Source organism: Dama dama, chromosome 12 (genome assembly GCF_033118175.1).
Source record: "Dama dama isolate Ldn47 chromosome 12, ASM3311817v1, whole genome shotgun sequence".
In the NCBI taxonomy this organism is placed as follows: Eukaryota; Metazoa; Chordata; class Mammalia; order Artiodactyla; family Cervidae; genus Dama; species Dama dama.
Window position 1 is genome coordinate 18,802,185 of NC_083692.1, and position 18,945 is coordinate 18,821,129.

General features: G+C 40.8%; 1 protein-coding gene across 1 annotated transcript; it reads right to left on the minus strand.

The window, feature by feature from the left end:
- Nucleotides 1–1,635: 1,635 nt before the first annotated feature.
- Nucleotides 1,636–15,493, minus strand: LOC133066044 (peroxisomal succinyl-coenzyme A thioesterase-like). Its single transcript, XM_061156709.1, has 3 exons — nucleotides 14,878–15,493; nucleotides 12,887–13,089; nucleotides 1,636–11,896 (listed from the first exon to the last, which is right to left on the minus strand). Exons 1-3 carry the CDS (start codon nucleotides 15,356–15,358, stop codon nucleotides 11,306–11,308), a joined length of 1,275 nt encoding a protein of 424 aa, XP_061012692.1. The 5' UTR covers nucleotides 15,359–15,493; the 3' UTR covers nucleotides 1,636–11,305.
- Between the last annotated feature and the right edge of the window lie 3,452 nt (nucleotides 15,494–18,945).

Here is an 18,945-nt window from a genome sequence, read left to right on the forward strand (position 1 = left end):
TTTCTTCTCTTCTCACTTTGTTGAGAGTTCTTATTATAAATGGATGTCAAATTTGTTAAAGTTTTTGGTGCATCTGTCGAGATGATCATGTTTTTATTCTTCAGTTAATTAATCACATTGATTTCTGAATATTGAACTATCCTTGCATCCTTGGGATAAATCCTTCTTAATCATGGTATATGATCCTTTTAATGTATTATTAAACTGGGTTTGCTAGTATTTTGTTGAGGATTTTTATATCAACTTTCATCAATGACGTTGGTTTTATGTATTTTTTGTTTGTTTGTTTTGTATTTTTGTAGTGTCTTTGCCAGATTTTGGTATTAGGGTGATGCTGTTCTTATAGAATGAGTTCAGAAGCCTTCACTTTGTACTTCTCAAATTTGGGGGATAGTTTGAAAAGGTGAGGCGTTAACTCTTTAAATGTTTGGTAGAATTTTTACTACTGATTCATTTCATTATGGTAATCTGTGTGTTCCTATTTCTATTTCTTCTTGATTCAGCCTTGGTAGATTGTACATTTCTAATAATTTATCCAGTTCTTCTAGGTTGTACATTTTATTGACATTAATTATTTGTAGTAGTTGCTTATGATCTTTGTATTTTTGTGGTGTCAGTATAACTTCTTTATTTTTTATTTTCTGATTTAGGGGTCATTTAAATTATTTTTCTTGAAGAGTCTCATTTATCAGTTTTATTTATTTTTCAAAGCAGCAGCTCTGAGTTTCATTGACCTCCCCCACCCCCTTTTTTTGGGTCTCTTTTAAATTTATTTCTAAAAAAAAAAAATTATTTCTGTTGTGATCTTTATTATGTCTTTCCTTCTACTAACTTTCAGGGTTTTTTTTTTGCCTTTTAAAAAAATTTCCTTTAGGTGAAAGGTTAGGTTATTTATTTAAGATTTTTCTTGTTTCTTGAGGTAGGCTTATATCCAGCTGAACTTGCCTCATAAAACTGCTTTTGCTGCATTCTATAGATTTTGAATTGTTGTTTCCATTTTTACTTGTATCCAGGTATTTATTTTTATATCACCTTTGATTTTTTTCCATACCCATTGGTTGCTTAGTAGCATATTGTTTAGATTTCATGTGTTTGTGGGGGGGGGGGGGGTTGTAATTTTTTCCCCTTGTAATTGAATTCTAGTCTCACACCACTGTAGTAAAAAAATGCTTGGTATGATTTCAGTAATCTTAAATTAACAAACTTGTTTTGTGACCTTCTAACCTGAAAGCTCTACAAACCTCATTCTATTGGGATTTTTATGGAGGCTTCCTCACAGAGGCATGATGAATTATTCACTAGTTTCTGGCCCCTCTCTCCTCTGGAGAATAGGGCAAGCAGGCTGACAATTCCAAGCTTCTAATCATGGATTGGTCTTTCTGATTACTAGTCTCCATCCAAGGAGCCCACCCAGAGTCACTTCCATAGAACAAAAGATGCTACTAGTGCTTGTATCACTTAGGAATTTAGGGTTTTAGGAGCTCTGTGCTGGAAGTTAGGAGAAAGGTACAGGTAGAGATCAATATACATATTTCTTATCATTTCCACCATCCATCATCAACTCATCTTGTAAAACTAACACATATATATATATATATATATTCACATACATACACATAGTTTAAATGGCAAATAACAAGCTGATATAATGTGGCCAAAATATATTAGAATTATTTACTTCTGTAATACATAATGAAATGCTGCTATAGGTCATGAAGTCATAGATGAACATTCTGAAGGAATGGGAAATGTAGTTTAAAAGGAATACAAATATTTTCCCGATAAGAGAGGAGAATATTCAACCTCAGTAACAAAAACAGAAAAGCACAACAATATGAGATTCTCTTTTCAAACCATAAAATTTATAAAATTATAAAAATTAGACACATGGGCACACATGCATACCCACATTACACCAGTGTTAGCAATGCGGCATGGCTGGCTGTCTCACAGTGTCCTTGATGGTGTAATTGACAGTTTCTGGTATGTATAGTAAAGAATCCTGTTTACAAGTTTGACCCCATAATTTCTTTTCAAAGAATCTCTCTTAAAGACATAACCAGGGAACTTCCCTAGTGGTCCAGTGGTTAAGACTCTGTGCTCCCAATGCAGGGAGCCTGGGTTTGATCCTTGGTTAGGAAACTAGATCCTGCATGCGACAACAAAAATCTCTCACGCAGCACTGAAGATCCCATTGCCTCAGCTAAGACCTAGCACAGCCAAATTAAAAAATTAAGAAGAAAATCAGTGACACACAGACTTAATATATGTACATGTCCCATTACCCCAGCACCAGACTTCATTATGAAAAATCATCAGGGATTGTTTAAATGAAGGATACTAGCACCAATAGAGTATAAGCCACTGTTTTTAAAAATCATGCATTTGAAGAATGTAAATATGGTAAAATAATCATCATATAATGTTAAGGTAAAAAGGATGTACACTTAATTGATTAAAATCTCAATACACACAAAAATCCCAGTTTCCTAAAATATTCATACATAAATAGAAAATCAGAGTCTGAAGGAAAAGAGAGATATATACTAAAATGTTAAGAGTGCTAGTTTCTGGACTTCCCTAGTGGTATAGTGGATAAGAAGCCACCTGCCAATACAGAGTTGATGAGTTCAACCCCTGGGCCAGGAAGATTCCACATGCCATGGGTCAACTAAGCCCATATGCCACAACTACTAAGCCCCTACTCTAGAGGCCGGGAGCTGCAACTACTGAAGCCCTCCTGCCTTGAGCCTGTGCTCCACAACAGAGAAACGCCGCAGTCAGAAGCCTGTGCGCCACAACCAAGAGTAGTCCCCAGCTGTAGCAACGAAGACCCAGCATAACCGAAATTAAAATAAACAATTTTTAAAAAATCATGTTAAAAAAGTGAATGGATTACATGAAACTCATTTTTTAATGAATAATTTTCTCTGTTTTCCAAGTTTTCTATGAATTTATATTACTTTAGATTCATAAAAAAGAAATCCTATCAGTTAAGACACATATTAAAAAAAAAAAGACACATATCAAAAGCCAGTATCTCTCTGAATTCTGCCTTTAGAATTTAAAAAAAAAATTAATAATTTGATGAATTTTGACATACACATATATTTTCTTTATTGAGGTATAGTTGATTTACAATATCATGAATTTCAAGTATATAATACATTGATACAAAATTTGAAAAGACTATATTCCATATGAAGTTATTATAATATATTGGAGGGACTTCCTGGCAGTCCAGTGGTTAAGACTCCATGCTTCCACTGCAGGGGGCATGGGTTTGATCCCTGGTCCAAGGGAACTAAGATACCGTATGCTCACAGCACAGCCAAAAAAAGAAAAGAAAATATTGCATGTATTTCTCTGGCTGTAAATAAATTCTTGTACTTTATTCATAGTACTTTATACCTCTTAATCTCCTACCTCTATCTTGCCCCTCTCCCAGATCCTTTCTTCACTGGTAGCCACTAGATTGTTCTCTGTATCTGTGAGTCTGTTTTTGTTTTGTTATATTTATTTTTTTGTATTCCACAGATAAGTGGTAACATACAGTATTTGTCTTTCTGTCTGACTTATTTTGCTAAGTGTAATATCCTCCAGGTTCATCCATGTTGTTGCAAATGACAAAATTTGATTCTTTTTAGAACTGATTAGTATTCCTTTATAAATATATACCACCCTCTTCTTTATCCATTTGTCTATTGATGGAAAACTAAGTTGCTTCAGTATTCTTGGCTGTTGTAAATATACTGCTACGGACATTAGGGTGCATGTATCTTTTCGAATCAGTGTTTTTGTTTTTTCAGGTATGTATCCCAGAGAGTAGCTGCTGAATCATCTAGTAGAACTAGTTTTAATTTTTTGATGAGCCTCCATGCTGTTTTCTATAGAGACTACACCAATTTACATTCCCACCAACAGTGGACAAGGGTTAAAATCCACAAATTCAGTATATCTTTTGGTCTGTTTGTATCATCTTCAATTTCTCTCATCAGCTTTCTGTTGTTGTTGTTGTTGTTTTTTAAGATTCCACAAGTAAGCAATATCATATTTGTCTTTCTCTGACTTACTTCAGTCAGTATGACAATCTCTAAGTCCATCCACGTTGCTGCAAATGGCATTATTTTGTTTTTCTTTTATGGCTGAGTAATATGGTGATGGAATTCCAGCTGAGCTATTTAAAATTCATGTCAATGTATGACAAAACCCACTGAAATGTTGTGAAGTAATTAGCCTCCAACTAATAAAAAATAAATAAATAAATAAAATAAAATAAAGTAAAATCCTAAAAGATGATGCTGTTAAAGTGTTGCACTCAATACGTCAGCAAATTTGGAAAACTCAGCAGTGGCCACAGGACTGGAAAAGGTCAGTTTTCATTCCAATCCCAAAGAAGGGCAATGCCAAAGGACGCTGAAACGACCATATAATTGTACTCATTTCACATGCTAACAAGGTTATGCTCAAAATCCTTCAAGCTAGGCTTTAGCAGTACATGAACAAAGAACTTCCAGATGTACAAGCTGGGTTTCAAAGAGGCAGAGGAACCACAGAACAAATTGCCAACATTTGTTGGGTCATGGAGAAGGAAAGGGAGTTCCAGAAAAACATCTACTTCTGCATCATTCACTACACTAAAGCCTTTGACTGAGTGGATCACAAAAAACTGGAAGAGTATTTAAGAGATGCGGATATCAGACCACTTTTCCTGCCTCCTGGGAAACCTGTATGTAGCTCAAGAAACAACTGTTAGAACTGGACATGGAAAAATGGACTGGTTCCAAATCGAGAAAGGAGTATGTCAAGGCTGTATATTGTCACCTTGCTTATTTAATTTATATGCAGAGTACATCATGCAAAATGCTGTGCCAGACGATTCACAGACTAGAATCAAGATTGCCTGGCGAAATATCAACAACCTCAGATTTGCAGATGATACCACTCTAATGGCAGAAAGTGAAGAGGAACTAAAGAGCCTCTAGATGAGGGTGAAAGAGAAGAGTGAAAAAGTTGGCTTGAAACTCAACATTAAAAAAAATCAAAACTACAATCATAGCATCTGGTCCCATCACTTCATGGCAAACAGAAGAGGAAAAAGTGGAAGCAGCAGCAGATTTTATTTTCTTGGGCTCCAAAATCACACAAATGGTGACTGGAGCCATGAAATTAAAAGATGCTTGCTCCCTGGAAGGAAAGCTATGACAAACCTAGACAGCATATTAAAAAGCAGACACATCACTTTGCTGACAAAGGTCTGTATAGTCAAAGGTATGGTTTTTCCAGTAGTCATGTATGGATGTGAGAGTTGGATCATAAAGAAGGCTGAGTGCTGAAGAATTAATGCCTTCAAACTGTGGTGTTGGAGAAGACTCCTGAGAGTCCCGTGGACTGCAAGTAGATCAAGCCAGTCAATCCCAAAGGAAATCAACCCTGAAAATTCATTGGAAGGACTGTTGGCTGAAGCTGAAGCTCCAATACTTTAGCCATCTGATGTGAAGAGCGAACTTATTGGAAGAGACCCTGATGCTGGGAAAGGCTGAGGAAATAGGAGAAGGGGGCGACAGAGGATGAGATGGTAACTCAGTGGACATGAACTTGAGCAAAATTCGGGAGACAGTGGAGGACAGAGAAGACTGGCATGCTACAGTCCAAGGGGTCGCAAAGAGTTGGACAGAATTTAGTAACGGAACAACAGCAATATTGCATTGTATATGTACCACATCTTTATCCATTCCTCTGTTGATAGACATTTAGTTTGCTTCCATGTCCTGGCTATTGTAAACAGTGGTGTAAGGAACATTGGGGTGCATGTATCTTTTTAAATTTTGGTTTTTCTCCAGATATATACCCAGGAGTGGGATTGCTGGATTTTATGGTAACTGTTTTCAGTTCTCTTAGGAACCTCTCCACACCAATTTACATTCCCATCAACAGTGTAGGAAAGTTCCCTTCTCCAGTATTTATTGTCTGTGGGCTTCTCTTTTCTGTCTGTGCTAGATCTTCATTGTCACTCGAGCTTTTCTCTAGTTGTAATGAGTAGGAACTACTCTCCACTTACGGTGTGAGGCTTATCTTTGCAGTGGCTTCTCTGGTTACAGAACACAGGCTCTAGGTGGGCTTCAGTAGCTGTAGCATATAGGCTCAGTAGTATAGAGCCCAGGTTCAGTAGTTGTGGTGAACAGTCTTAGTTGCTTCATGGCTCATAGACTCTTCCTGGATCAGGGGTCTAACCTGTGTCTCCTGCATTGGCAAGTGGATTCTTTACCACTGAGTCACAATGGAAGCCCATCTGTGGATTTTCTGATGATAGGAATTCTGATACGATATTTCATTGTAGTTTTGGTTCGCATTTCTCTAATAATGAGCAATACTGAACATCTTTTTATGTGCCTCTTGGCCATGTTGGCATTCCCTGATAGACCAGTTGGTAAAGAATCTACCTGCAATGCAGGAGACCAGTTCGATTCCTGTATTGGGAAGATCCCCTGGAGAAGGGAACAGCTACCCACTCCAGTATCCTTGGCTAGAGAAATCACTGTACAGTCCATGGGGTCGCAAAGAGTTGGGCATGACTGAGTGACTTTCACTTTTTCACTCACTGGCCATGTGTTTGTCATCTTTAGAGAAATGTCTATTGAGGTCTTCTGCCCGTTTATTTATTGGGTTGTTTGTTTGATGATATTAAGCCATACGAGTTATTGGTACATTTTGGAGCCAAAACCTTGCCAGTCACATCATTTGCATTTTCTCCCATTTGATGGCTTGTCTTTTTGTTTTGTTTATGGTTTCCTCTGCTGTGCAAAAGCTTTTGAGCTTAATTAGGTCTCATTTGTTTATTTTTGTTTTTATTTCCATTACTCTGGAAGACAGATTGAAAACGTTATTGCTGTGATTTATGTCAGAGAGTGTCCTGCCTATATTTTCCTCTAATAATTTTGTAGTGTCTGGTTTCACATTTTTGAAATCCATATATCACGCTGTGAGGAAGCTCAGCAGTCCATGCAGAAATTCACGTGCATGAGAATCACAAATGGCTTTAGGACTGAGTGGCAGGTGGAAGCTGGAAGGGCTCCAGGGAGACCATTAGTGAAAGTCAAAGAGACTCATGAAGGTCTAAAGGAAAGCAAAATAAATTCACTGGAAGCCAGAGGAAACACTGACATCTGTAATAATGTGAAAGAAAGGAAAACGTACCTAATTAATTCAGTGATCTAGCTAAAATGATTTCCCAGCAGGGTACTGATAGTGCCATCCGGCTTCTTCTTGCTGCCTATTATAACACACACAAAAAGAGGTGAACTAAGGAATCAACTGTTAGCAACAAGGACCTACTGCTCAGTACAGAGAACCTACTCAATATTCTGTGATAACCTGTAAGGGAAAGAATCTGAAAAAGAATAGGTATGTGTATAACTGAACCACTTTGCTGTCCACCTGAAATTAACACAACTGTACTCCAATATGACATAATTTTTTTAATGAACTTCTAAAGAGGAAGCAACCAGGACTTGCCAAGTTTGACAGTAATACTGTTTCTCCTTTCCACCTTCTCCAGATGGTAAATTGTTCTATAATTAAGACAGAATCTCAAAGCAAAGTCAAGCCCAGAGTGAGTCTATGGGAGATCCTTTGTAAAGACTTCAAAGATTCAAGGTAGTGCTTCACAGAATATTTCAGAATGACAAAAGTCCCTCTAAACATTTTAAGGTGCGCCTAAAAAATCCTATTAAATAAGAGAATTTATGAGAATCTTAAGGATGTTTTCCTGCAGCATTCTCCCAAAAAGCCCCAAATAGAGACAGTCTTATCTCAAACAGGTTTATAGTGATGTATTGCCTAAAACAGTGAACTCCACTAATATTTTTAGAAAACCCACATAGTTTTTAAAATGGTTCTGGTGGAAGCACAGTAAGTTTAAAAGAGAAAGAGTGCAAAATAAAAAGAGACCTTTATTCATTTATTTATTTTTTAAAGTGCATCTCTATGTATTTTCACAGTGAATACACCAATATCATAAAACAAAAACAAAACTCCTGCCTTGAAGAACATCCACTACACTACTCTGACTTCTATCTCCATATATTTTGCCTGTTTTTTTAATTATTTTAAATTAATTAATTTATTTTAATTGGAGGCTAATTACAATATTGTAGTGGTTTTTGTCATACATCGACATAAATCAGCCATGGGTGTACATGTGTTCTCCATCCTGAACCCCCCTCCCACCTCCCTCCCCATCCCATCCCTCAGGGTCGTCCCAGTGCACCGGCCCTCAGCACCCTGTCTCATGCATCGAACCTGGACTGGCGATCTATTTCACATCTGGTAATATACATGCTATTCTCTCAAATCATCCCACCCTCGCCTTCTCCCCCCTCAGAACTCAGAGTCCAAAGTTCTGTTCTTTACATCTGTGTCTAAAAAGAGACCTTTAGATGCTTCATATATTTTGCCCAGAAAACAGATCCTGGAGGCTTTTTTCCTAATTTAATTATTTTTATGGGAAACACAAGTTTCAACTCAGAGGATAGAACCAAGAGACACAGAGAACAACTCAGAGAGTAAACCGAGCAGCAATGAAAGAATTGGCAACAGATTCTTAGCTAGATTTCAGAAGAGCTAGGTAGGGGCCAGCAATTGTTGTGTGTCTCTCAGAGGCCATGTTTTTGCACAGGAATGTCTAAGAATTGGGGCTTCACAGGTGGCACTAGTGGTAAAGAACCTGCTTGCCAATGCAGGAGACCTAAGAGACAAGGGTTTGATCCCTGGGTCAGGAAGATCCCTGGAGAAGGGCATGGTAACCCACTCCAGTAGGCCTTCCTGAAGAATCCCCTGGATAGAGAAAAACGGTGGCTACAGTCCATAGGTCGCAAAGAGTTGGACACGACTAAAGCAACTTAGCACACACACACACACGCATAGCATCACAGCCTCAAGTTTGTCAAGCTCCATAGGGTGGCTCAGCGCTCCAAGAGCAAGTATTCCCAGCAAACAAGGTGAAAACTTCATGGCCTTTATGACCCACCTTCTGAAGTCACAAAGCATCAGTTTAGTACTAACTGAAGCAGTCAGAAACCATCCATATTGAGGGGAGAGGGCATAGATCTCCCACCTCTTTGTGCCAGAAGTGGTGAAGAATTTGTGTTATGATTCTATGTTTTAAAACCTGCACAGGGCTTCCCTGGTGGCTTAGTGGTAAAGAAGCCAACTGCCAATGCAGGAGACATGGGTTCGATCCTTGGTCCAGGAAGATCACACATGCCTCAGAGTGGCCAAGCCTGTGTTCCACAGCTATTGAGCCTGCTCTCTACAGCCTGGGAGCAGCAACTACTGAGTCCACATGCTGCAACTACTGAAGCCTGTGTGCCCAAGAGCCCATGCTCTGCAATGAGAGAAGCCACCACAGTGAGAAGCCATGGAGCACAACTAGAGCATATAGGGCCCAAGTTCACTGCAACTAGAGAAAAGCCACAGCCACGGAGACCCAGCACAGCCAAAAATACTAATATATAAACAAACAAATTATTTAAAACCTGCACAAACAATTGTTCTATAATGTGTTAAATACAGTTTTCTTTGTATTTAACTAGCTTGAGCTTTATAGGTGTTATGAACTGAATGTGTGCCCTCAAAACTCAATGTTGCAATCTGAAACTCCAGTGTGATGGTATTTGAAGGTGGGGCCTTTGCAAAGTTGTTAAGTTTAAATGAGGTCAGGAGAGTGAGGCCCCCATGATGGGATTAGTGTCCTTATGAAATGAGTAAGTGAAACTGGAGCTCCCCCTCTTTCTTTCCCCGCCAGTTGAAGACACAGGGAGAAGGCAGCTGTCTCTAGGCCAGAAGAGGCCCCCACCAGGAACTGAATCTGCCAGAACCTTGATCTTGGACTTCCCAGCCTCCAGAACTGTGAGAAATGTCTGTTGTTTAAGCCATTCCGTCTATGGTATTTTGTTAGAGAAGCCTGAGCCAAGACATGGTGCCTCTGGACTATGTAGTTGATGTCTGTCAATTGTTGAACATTCTCAACCACTGTCTCTTCAAATAAACCTACATAACAATTTGTAGTTTTGTTGTCAGGGAAAGTGATGATGCCTCTAGGAATGTCACAGTATGAGTTTCCAAAGTTTGTTCTCAGAACCAGGAAGCAGGAAGGAAAATAGGTCATAGTCACTCACCTTTGGACTGATGACTTTGGAAGGACTGATGCTGAAGCTGAAGCTCCAATACTCTGTCCACCTGATGCAAAGAGCCAACTCACTGAAAAAGACCCTGATGCTAGGAAAGATTGAAGGCAGGAGGAGAAGAGGATGACAGGGGATGAGATGGCTGGATGGCATCACCAACTTGATGGATGGTGAATGTGAGCATCCTTCAGGACTTTCTGATGGACAGGGAAGCCTGGCGTGCTGCAGTCCATGGGGTCACAAAGAGTCGGACACAACTGAGCAACTGAACTGAACTGAATGACTCACCTTTGGAATAGAGTTTTGACTAAACTATTCTAGAGTCAGATGTTCCCCTTCTTTTTTTATTGTTTATTATTTTTTGGTTGTGCTGGGTCTTTGTTGCTGGGCATGGGCTTTCTGTAGTTGGGGTGAGTGAGGGCTGCTCTCTATTTGCAGTATGTGGACTTCTCATTGCAGTAGCCTCTCCTGTTATGGATCAAGAGCTCTAGGTCTGCAGGCTTCAGTAGTTGTGGCACATGGACTTAGTTGCCCCAGGCACGTGGGATCTTCCTGGACCAGGGATGAAAATGGTGTTCCTTCCATTGAAAGGTGGATGCTTAAACTGACCACGAAGGAAGCCCCTGGTGCTCCCCTTCTTACCACAACTCCTCCTCCCAGGGAATTCCTCTTTAATCTCCATGAGAAAAAGGTCAGTCTGGCTTTCCTTCTATCAACACCTCTGTGTATACTTTAGCCAACTTTTTCTACTGTTATCTGTAACTGAACCACTGGCAAACACTGAATGACCATTCTCTCCTAGTGATGGAAAAAGTAACCCAGTAGTTCTGTGACTAAAAATGTTAAGTAAAAAAAATCTAGATGAAAACACAAATTTTAAAAGTACGGATACTTTTTACTATTTTGTATTATATACCTCTATTGAATCGTCAACAACAGGCATGTGTTAGATTAGAAAAATTCATAATGAAATAAAACTCCACAAAGTTACCTAAAATATGTCATTAATACCAATGACATGAATTTAGTGTTGTCCAGGGGACAAACGATTCAGATAAGACTATTAAACACTAAAATCCAATCTTGAATCTCTCTCCTGTCAGTAGCAGAGCAGTGCATTACAATTTGGGGGAAGGTCCAAGGTGTTTGGTGAAGAAGGTTAGAATTTGCTTCCAAGCATCTAGCTGGGCCTTAGAATGGGCCCTGGGCTCCCCACCCCACATTACGGGTTTGTCCAATAATTTGTGCAAAGAAGCTGGGCACATGGGGAAATAAGGAGGCTCAATGTAGTGCCCAGCCCCAGGATAAGAGATGATCTGGGGTTTTTCCTTTCCATGGGCCTGTAACCGTTCCGAGGCTATCTGGGCATAAAACTCACTCCTCCAGTTATGGTCATCCTGACCAACAATGAAGAGGATAGGCCCCTGGGCCTTCTCTATTGGAATCATGCAGGGGTTCTCGCACCCCCCTACAATATCGTTCCTTACATCCACAATGTCTAGGAGGCCTGAGAAAGCTACCTTCACTCGCCTCAGGTCATGGCCCAACGGTGGAATGTTGCTGTCCTTGTAGTGTATGACTCTGTGTCCACTGAACCCAGATCCGTTGATGGAAACCGTGGCTGAGATGTTCTTCAAAAATGAGGCCATGGAGAGACAAATATCAGCCCCTAAAGAAATGCCCAGAAGCCCAATGCGTGGGCCCTTTATCTGGAAGAAAAGGAGATAAGAGTCAAGAACTTACCCAAGAGAAAAACATTTTTCTAAATGCAACTAGAGATGCTGCTAGCTCTAATTTGTGAACTGGCCACAAGACACTCAACCTCAGTTCACAGAGGAGTTTCTTCCCATATAAAGACTATCTTGCTGGACATGTGGCAAACAAATTCAATGGTAAATCTGGGATGATGGCTTAGTCACTAAGGACTGTAGCCTGCCAGGCTCCTCTGTCCATGGGATTCTCCAGGCAAGAATACTGGAGAGGGTGACCAGTTCCTTCCCCAAGGAATCTTCCCCACCCAGGGGTCAAACCTGGGTCTACCTGCATTGCAGACAGATTCTTTACCTGACTGAGCCACCAGGATTGTTCGCAAACTTCCAGAGAGTCAGATACTAGAGAATGCTGAGTCAAGGAGCCTGTATGTTCTTGGGAATCTAAGTCTGTGAAACCAAATTCTGTTACAAGAAGTGAATCATTATCATACCACTTCTAAATATATACTGAAAAATGGTTAACTTAATAGAAACAAAGCAGGACTGCAGAGTCCAATTAAGTAGTTCTTAGCTTCTGAAATGGGTGGACAAGTTTAGATCATCTGAGAACATACCCTGCTGTCAGAAAAATATTAAAAAGCATTCAAAGTGAAAAAATTAGAAACTCCACTTTCTCTCAAAAGGAATTTTCATATCACTACCTAATTCCTTGAAATAAAATTTCCCATGAATTTTACAATGAATTCTGCATTAATTCCTTGAAATAAAATTTCACATGACATATACAGTGAATTCTGCATTATTAACCCATCTGACAAAGAAAGGGGATGTGCTTTAGGTGCTTTAGGCACTAAAACCAAGGAAGTCTCCAAAAGCAATCTCCGAAAGAAGAGCAGAGCAGCACCCATGCACCGGGCACAGGTGAGTGCACAGGGACAGCTCTCTGGAGGTGGTTCTGAAGAGAAGGATAAAGGACAGTAGGAGAACCTGGGTGTGCTGGAGCATGTAGCACAGGGCTTCTTCAAAATATTCCAGGTGTATCACGTCAAATTTCTTGGGAAGATCATCAAAGTCATAATAAGCTAGAGCCAATGTGGCAAAGCCATGGCCAGCCAAAAGACTAGCCCGATATTCCAATAGGCCTCCTCCAATACCGAAGATGTCAATGATCCCTGGGAAAGGTCCAGATCCTAGAGACAGTAATATTACAAAGGGGAAATATTATATAATTTAATGAATTTGCTTTCCATGCTCAACATCACTAATTATTAGAGAAATGCAAATCAAAACTACAATGAGATAGATACTCACCTCACATGAGTCAGAATGACCATCATTAAAAAATCTACAAATAAGTGCTAGAGAGGGTGTGGACAAAAGGGAACCCTCCTACACTGTTGGTGGGAATATAAGTTGGTGTAGCCACTATGAAAAATAGTATGGAGGTTCTCAAAAAACTAAAAATAGAGTTGCCATATGATCCAACAATCCCACTCCTGGGCATATACCAGGAAAAAACTATAAATCAAAAAGATATATGAATCCCTATGTTCATAGCAGCACTGTTCACGACAACCAAGACAAGGAAACAAGCTAAATGTTCACTGACAGATGAATGGATACAGAAGATGTGGTATATATATGCAATTGAATACTACTCAGCCATAAAAAAGAATGAACCAACATTTACAGCAACATGGATGGACCTAGAGATTGTCACACTAAGTGAACTAAGTCAGGAAGAGAAAGACAAGTACCATATGATACACTGATACGTAGAATCTAAAATATGACACAAGTGAACTTATCAACAAAACAGAAACATACTCACAGATGTAGAGAACAGACTTATGGTTGCCAAGAGGGAGGGTGTGTTGCAAAGGGATGGAGTGGGAGTTTGGGGTTAGCAGACCCAAACTAGTATATAGAGAATGGATAAATAACAAGGTCTTACCATATAGCACAGGGAACTATATTCAATACCCTGTGATAAACTATAATGGAAAAGAATATATATATGTATAATTGAGTCACTTTGCAGTACAGCAGAAATGAATACATTGTATACAACTACACTTCAATTTTTTAAAAAGAGCCTGCTTTCCTTTTATTTTTTTTATTATTTTTTAAATTTTTTTTTATTTTTTCCATCCTGCTTTCCTTTTAGAGGTCTTTCTAAACTATTGGTCAGTTCCTGTGACTCAAAGGAAAGATAACAGTTTCCTGAGTCATTATTGAAAAGGGTTACAAGTTCCTTTTAGGGAAAGGAGTCCAAGGAAAATATATAAGATAATTTATCGATGCGTTTATCCTCCATATTACTTTATAACAAATTATCTCAAAGGTTCTAAGAATCTGTAATTGTAGGGAAGAATAACCAAGTTAATAATCTTGCAAGAAAACTTTTGTATTGTGTTGCATCAACACGACTCTGTGTGTGTGTGTACTTATATTTCAAATGTCACTTGACCAGAGAAAAGAAAAAGAGGTATTCAGTGAGGCTTTAGGTAAGGAAGGCAGTGAAGTCCGAAAAGTGATTTGTGGTAGAGAGGAGCATGAAAAAGTGGGTAAGGGGCCCAGTGTAAGCAGGACACTAGAGAAGAGTGTTCTGGTAATAGGTTCCATCATATTGTGTTAAGGTCTACGGAGCTGAAGCCTATAGAGATCTGTAGACTAATTATTAATGGCAAAGTGAACCTTACGGACCCCATCCAGTCCTTTTTTTTTTCTTTTTTTTAAATCTGCATACTAACAGTATCCACCTCTTTGGGATACAGATGTTAAATGAGATAATGCAAGGAAACTGCATAGCACAGTGCAGAACAAATCAAAAGCCTCCATTGTGGCTGTGAGGTCACTGATCTAGTCAACATCCTCTTCTCCGACCCTGATCCCAAGCCACCCTTCCTGGGAAGCGGTATCACAAACCAAGACGGCCTGGAGATCACGCTCGCCAGGCCCCAGCACCCCAGGCTCACCTGGCGGCAGGAAGAGCGAGGCGCGCACCCGGCCCGCGCGCACCGGCTCGCGCCGCACCCCGGGCGCCAGGAAGTCGCGCTCGTGCAGCGCCCGGCCCAGAAGTCGCTGGGTCCCGGGCTCGTGACCGTCGAACACCTCCAGCTCCACGGCGAAGGGCGTCTGCACGTCCCGCTTCAGAAACCGCCAAAAAGGCTTCTCGGGCTCCAGAGCCCAGAAGAGCCCCATGGGCTCGAGCCCCGCGAAGCTGCCGCCCAGCGCGGGCGCGCGCTCCAGGTCCAGCAGGCCGGCGGCGTCGGCGCAGTAGCGCGCGTGGGCCCTGAAGAGGGCGCCCTTCTCGTCGCGCAGGGCCGCGCGCAGCGTGACCGGCTGCCCCGGCGCCAGGCCGCGCACGACGATGCGCACGGGCTCGTCCCAGCGGCAGCGGCCCGCCGGCTCCAGCGTCACCGTCACTGTCATTCCAGACGCACTGTCGCAGCCCATACCCTGAATGTGAAAGCTCAGGTCGCTTCCGGTGTCCCATCCCAGGCCGGCTGTGCGCGCCCAGTGGACCGATGAGGTCAGGCGTCGCCTGGCGCCGGGAGCTGTCAAAGGCTGAGGCGCCCCCGGAGGCGTCCTGGCGCTTCCGGTCCAAGTACCTCCTCTAGCCGGCAACTTGCCTGACTAACGAAGTCGTTTTCCCGGCGGGACGCGCAGGAATGTCCTGCTGTCCCGTGCGGTGCCACACCCGCCCGCGGACGCCTCTTTTCAGCCTCAAACCTCCCGCACTCGTTGCGGGTCATTGATTCATGGTGAAACCAGAGCTGTGTGACTGTAGACAGAATTCCAAGACTTGTAGCCCTTCCATAGAAAAGGGCAACTTAAAACTTTTTTTTTTTTTTTTGCAACTTAAAACTTTTAATGAATTATAACGTACATACCAAAAACGTGCGTAAATCTTAAGTGTACAGTTCAATGAATTACAAAACCCGAACGTACTTAGTTGGGTAACCAAGCACAGGGATTCAGAAACATCACTGCCAGCACTCCAGAAGCCACCCTCCTTTCGACTCCAGTCGCTTTCCAGTCCCCAAGGTACTCTGAGTCCAATAAAACGGGTTGGTTTTTCCCAACTCTTATTTTATGGTGATGAATCCTTCAGTCTGCCTTCTTTAGTGTCTGATTTTATTCTCACATTATGTTTTTGAGATTACTGTTGGATACTGTTTGGAGCAGTTGTAGATTTTCCGTGATCACTGCCAAATAGTATTGCATTTTGTAATCATAAAAGTATTTGTCAAATTTTACTGACTATAGTTAGTTAAGTCACTCAGTCGTGTCTGACTCTTTGCGACCCCGTGGACTGTGGCCCACCAGGTTCCTCCATCCATGGGATTCTCCAGGCAAGAATACTGGAGTGGGTTGCCATTTTCTTCTCCAGGGGATCTTCCCGACCCAGGGATTGAACCCAGGTCTCCTGCATTGCAGGTAGACGCTTTAACCTCTGAGCCACCAGGGACATTTGGTGAACACATAGGCGTTTGATAATTCCCAGCTTGGGATTCTTAGATATAGTGCTTCATTACTGTGAAGTGAATACCAAAGATTGAAATTGCTGTATCATAGAGAATGAGAACATTCAGTCTTCGTAGACACTAAAGGTCAACGTTTTGACTGTGACCCTGGAAGCAATACAGATATAATGTCCAAGGATGTATTTTATATTTACTACAATTTATATATAGTGTAGTAATGACTGTGTGCACTAAGTCGCTTCAGTCATGTCTGATTCCTTGCAACTGTACAGACTGTCCGTGGGATTCTCCAGGCAAGAATCTTAGAGTAGCTTGCCCTTTCTTTTTCCAGGGTACGCTGTTGCTAAAGAGTAGTGGCTACTCTTGTTAAATTGATTCATCTTATTAAATTGTGTGTTTTACATTCACAATTTAACAAGTCTGTAAAACACTGGGAGTATTTTTCAAATATTCTAGAGGAGGAACCTGAGGCTTGGAGAATGTTAAGCTGCTGAGGATTAATCTCTAACTGTCAGAGCCTTGACAGACTCCAAATGTGGAACTCAACAGTGAGCAGCAGCATTGGGGTGAAATAGATTAGAATTCTAGCCATGACTTCATCACTGACTAGTTCTCTAGTCTCAAGTAATTATATATCGTTTGGGGTTTAAGAGTTCTTGTGTTTAACATGATGAATGTCTCCTATATGGGGATCAAAGATGACAGTGTATGTGAAAGGCTTTGAAGAATACTAGGAAGCAAAATGTCATGTTTAATTTCATAGTACCCAGAGACTGAGCACATCTGTGTTTTGTTCCTCACGTGTGCTCAGTCGCTCAGTTGTGTCGGACTCTTTGTGACCCCATGGACTGTAGCCTGCCAGGCTCCTTTGCCCTTCGAATGTTCCAGGCAAGAATACTGGAGTGGGTTGCCATTTCCTTCTCCAACTGTTTCTCATGGTCTTCAGAAAATTGTCATAGGTTTGCACAGTGCTTCTAAATTGCTCTGTAAGGAAAAATCAATTCTTTTTGAAGGACAAAAATATGTACTTTGAAAAACAGATGTAAGCAATATTGAAAAGTTTACAATGTGAAATGATAGTCTACTCTCCCTCCAGCTGCCACTTTCCCCCAAATCTGAGTGCTTCCAGCTAGGTTTTGTTTCCAGAAGTTGAAGAAAGCATGTAATTGGGCGTGTGAACCTGCTATTCCTTTTAAAAATATTTATTTATTTATTTTTGGCTGTGCTGCATCTTCACTGCTGCTTGCTGGCTTTCTCTGGTTGTGGCAAGCAGGGGCTACTCTCTCGTTGCAGTGTGCAGGCTTCTCCTTGAGGTGGCTTCTCTTATTGTGGAACCTGGGCTGTAGATACACGTGCTTGAGTAGTTGTTGCACACAGGCTTCAATCCCCACCAAGGATCAAACCTGTGTCCCCTGCATTGGAAAGTGAATTCTTAACCACTGGACCACCAGGGAAGTCCCTTGCCTTCTTCTGGATTTAGTAAGTTTTTCCTTTTTTTTCCCTGTGTTCTTTTCTATTCATTTGTGAATTAAACATTGTTTATTTTAGTAGTTACTCTTGAATTTTTGAAAAGAATCGTTACTCTTGAAATGTTAACAGCGTGGACAGTTTCTTTACCTTTCTCTCAATATGAAAGAGGCCTTAGAATACAGTTTTACCTCACTATCGGATTTGTTTCAGGACCCCAGACAATACCAAAATCTACAGATACTTAAGTCCCTTATATAAAATGGAGTAGTGTTTGCATATCACCTATGAAAACCCTCTCATATAGTTTAAATTATCTCTAGATTACTTATAATACGTAGTATTATGTACAAGAAAGTGTTAGTTGCTCAGTCATGTCTGACTCTTTGCAACCCCATGTGGAAGAACTATTGACCCTTGAACACTTCAGGGGCTGGGGCACTGACCCTGCATGCAGTTAAAATCCAAGTATAACTTAATAGTTATCCCCCTGTATCTGTGTTCACTTCCATGTATTCAAGCAACAGCAGCTGGTGAAGTACTGTAGTACATATTTTTTTTTAAGTTCAAAAAAAGAAAAAAGTTCACATGTAGGTGGACCTGTGTAGTTCACACCTGTGTTGCTCAAGGGTCAAATGTGTTTTTCATATTATTTCATCATAACCTCTTAATAGTTTTTAATTTCTATGACTCCTTTTTAATCTAAGTTGTTTGGAAACAACTTTTGTATAAATTGAAAATTTTAATTTTTTCCCCAGATAGGCCTTCCTGGTAGTGCTATTGGTTAACAACCTACCTGCCAGTGCAGGAGACATAAGATGTGGGTTCGATCTCTGGGTCAGGAAGATCCTCAACAGGAGGGCATAGCAACCCACCCAAGTATTCATGCCTGGAGAATCCCATGAAGAGAGGAGCCAGGCAGGTTACGGCCCATAGCATCACAAAGAGTCAGACATGACTCAAGCGACTCAGAATGCAATTTCTGCACAGTAATAAGTATAAGGGTGGGAAAAAACTTAAAATGCAAATCAGCAGTCTGGTTTTGCACCACTGCCCTATAAAAAAGTCCCATGTTCTTCAAGCAGCCTC

Coding starts and splice junctions, on each gene's coding strand:
- LOC133066044 (XM_061156709.1), bottom strand. CDS start 15,358: ATGGGCTGCGACAGTGCGTCTGGAATGACAGTGACGGTGACGCTGGAG. Junction 13,090..14,877: donor CTCGCTCTTCCTGCCGCCAG/GTGAGCCTGGGG, acceptor TACTGTCTCTAG/GATCTGGACCTTTCCCAGGG. Junction 11,897..12,886: donor ACATGCTCCAGCACACCCAG/GTTCTCCTACTG, acceptor CTTTTCTTCCAG/ATAAAGGGCCCACGCATTGG.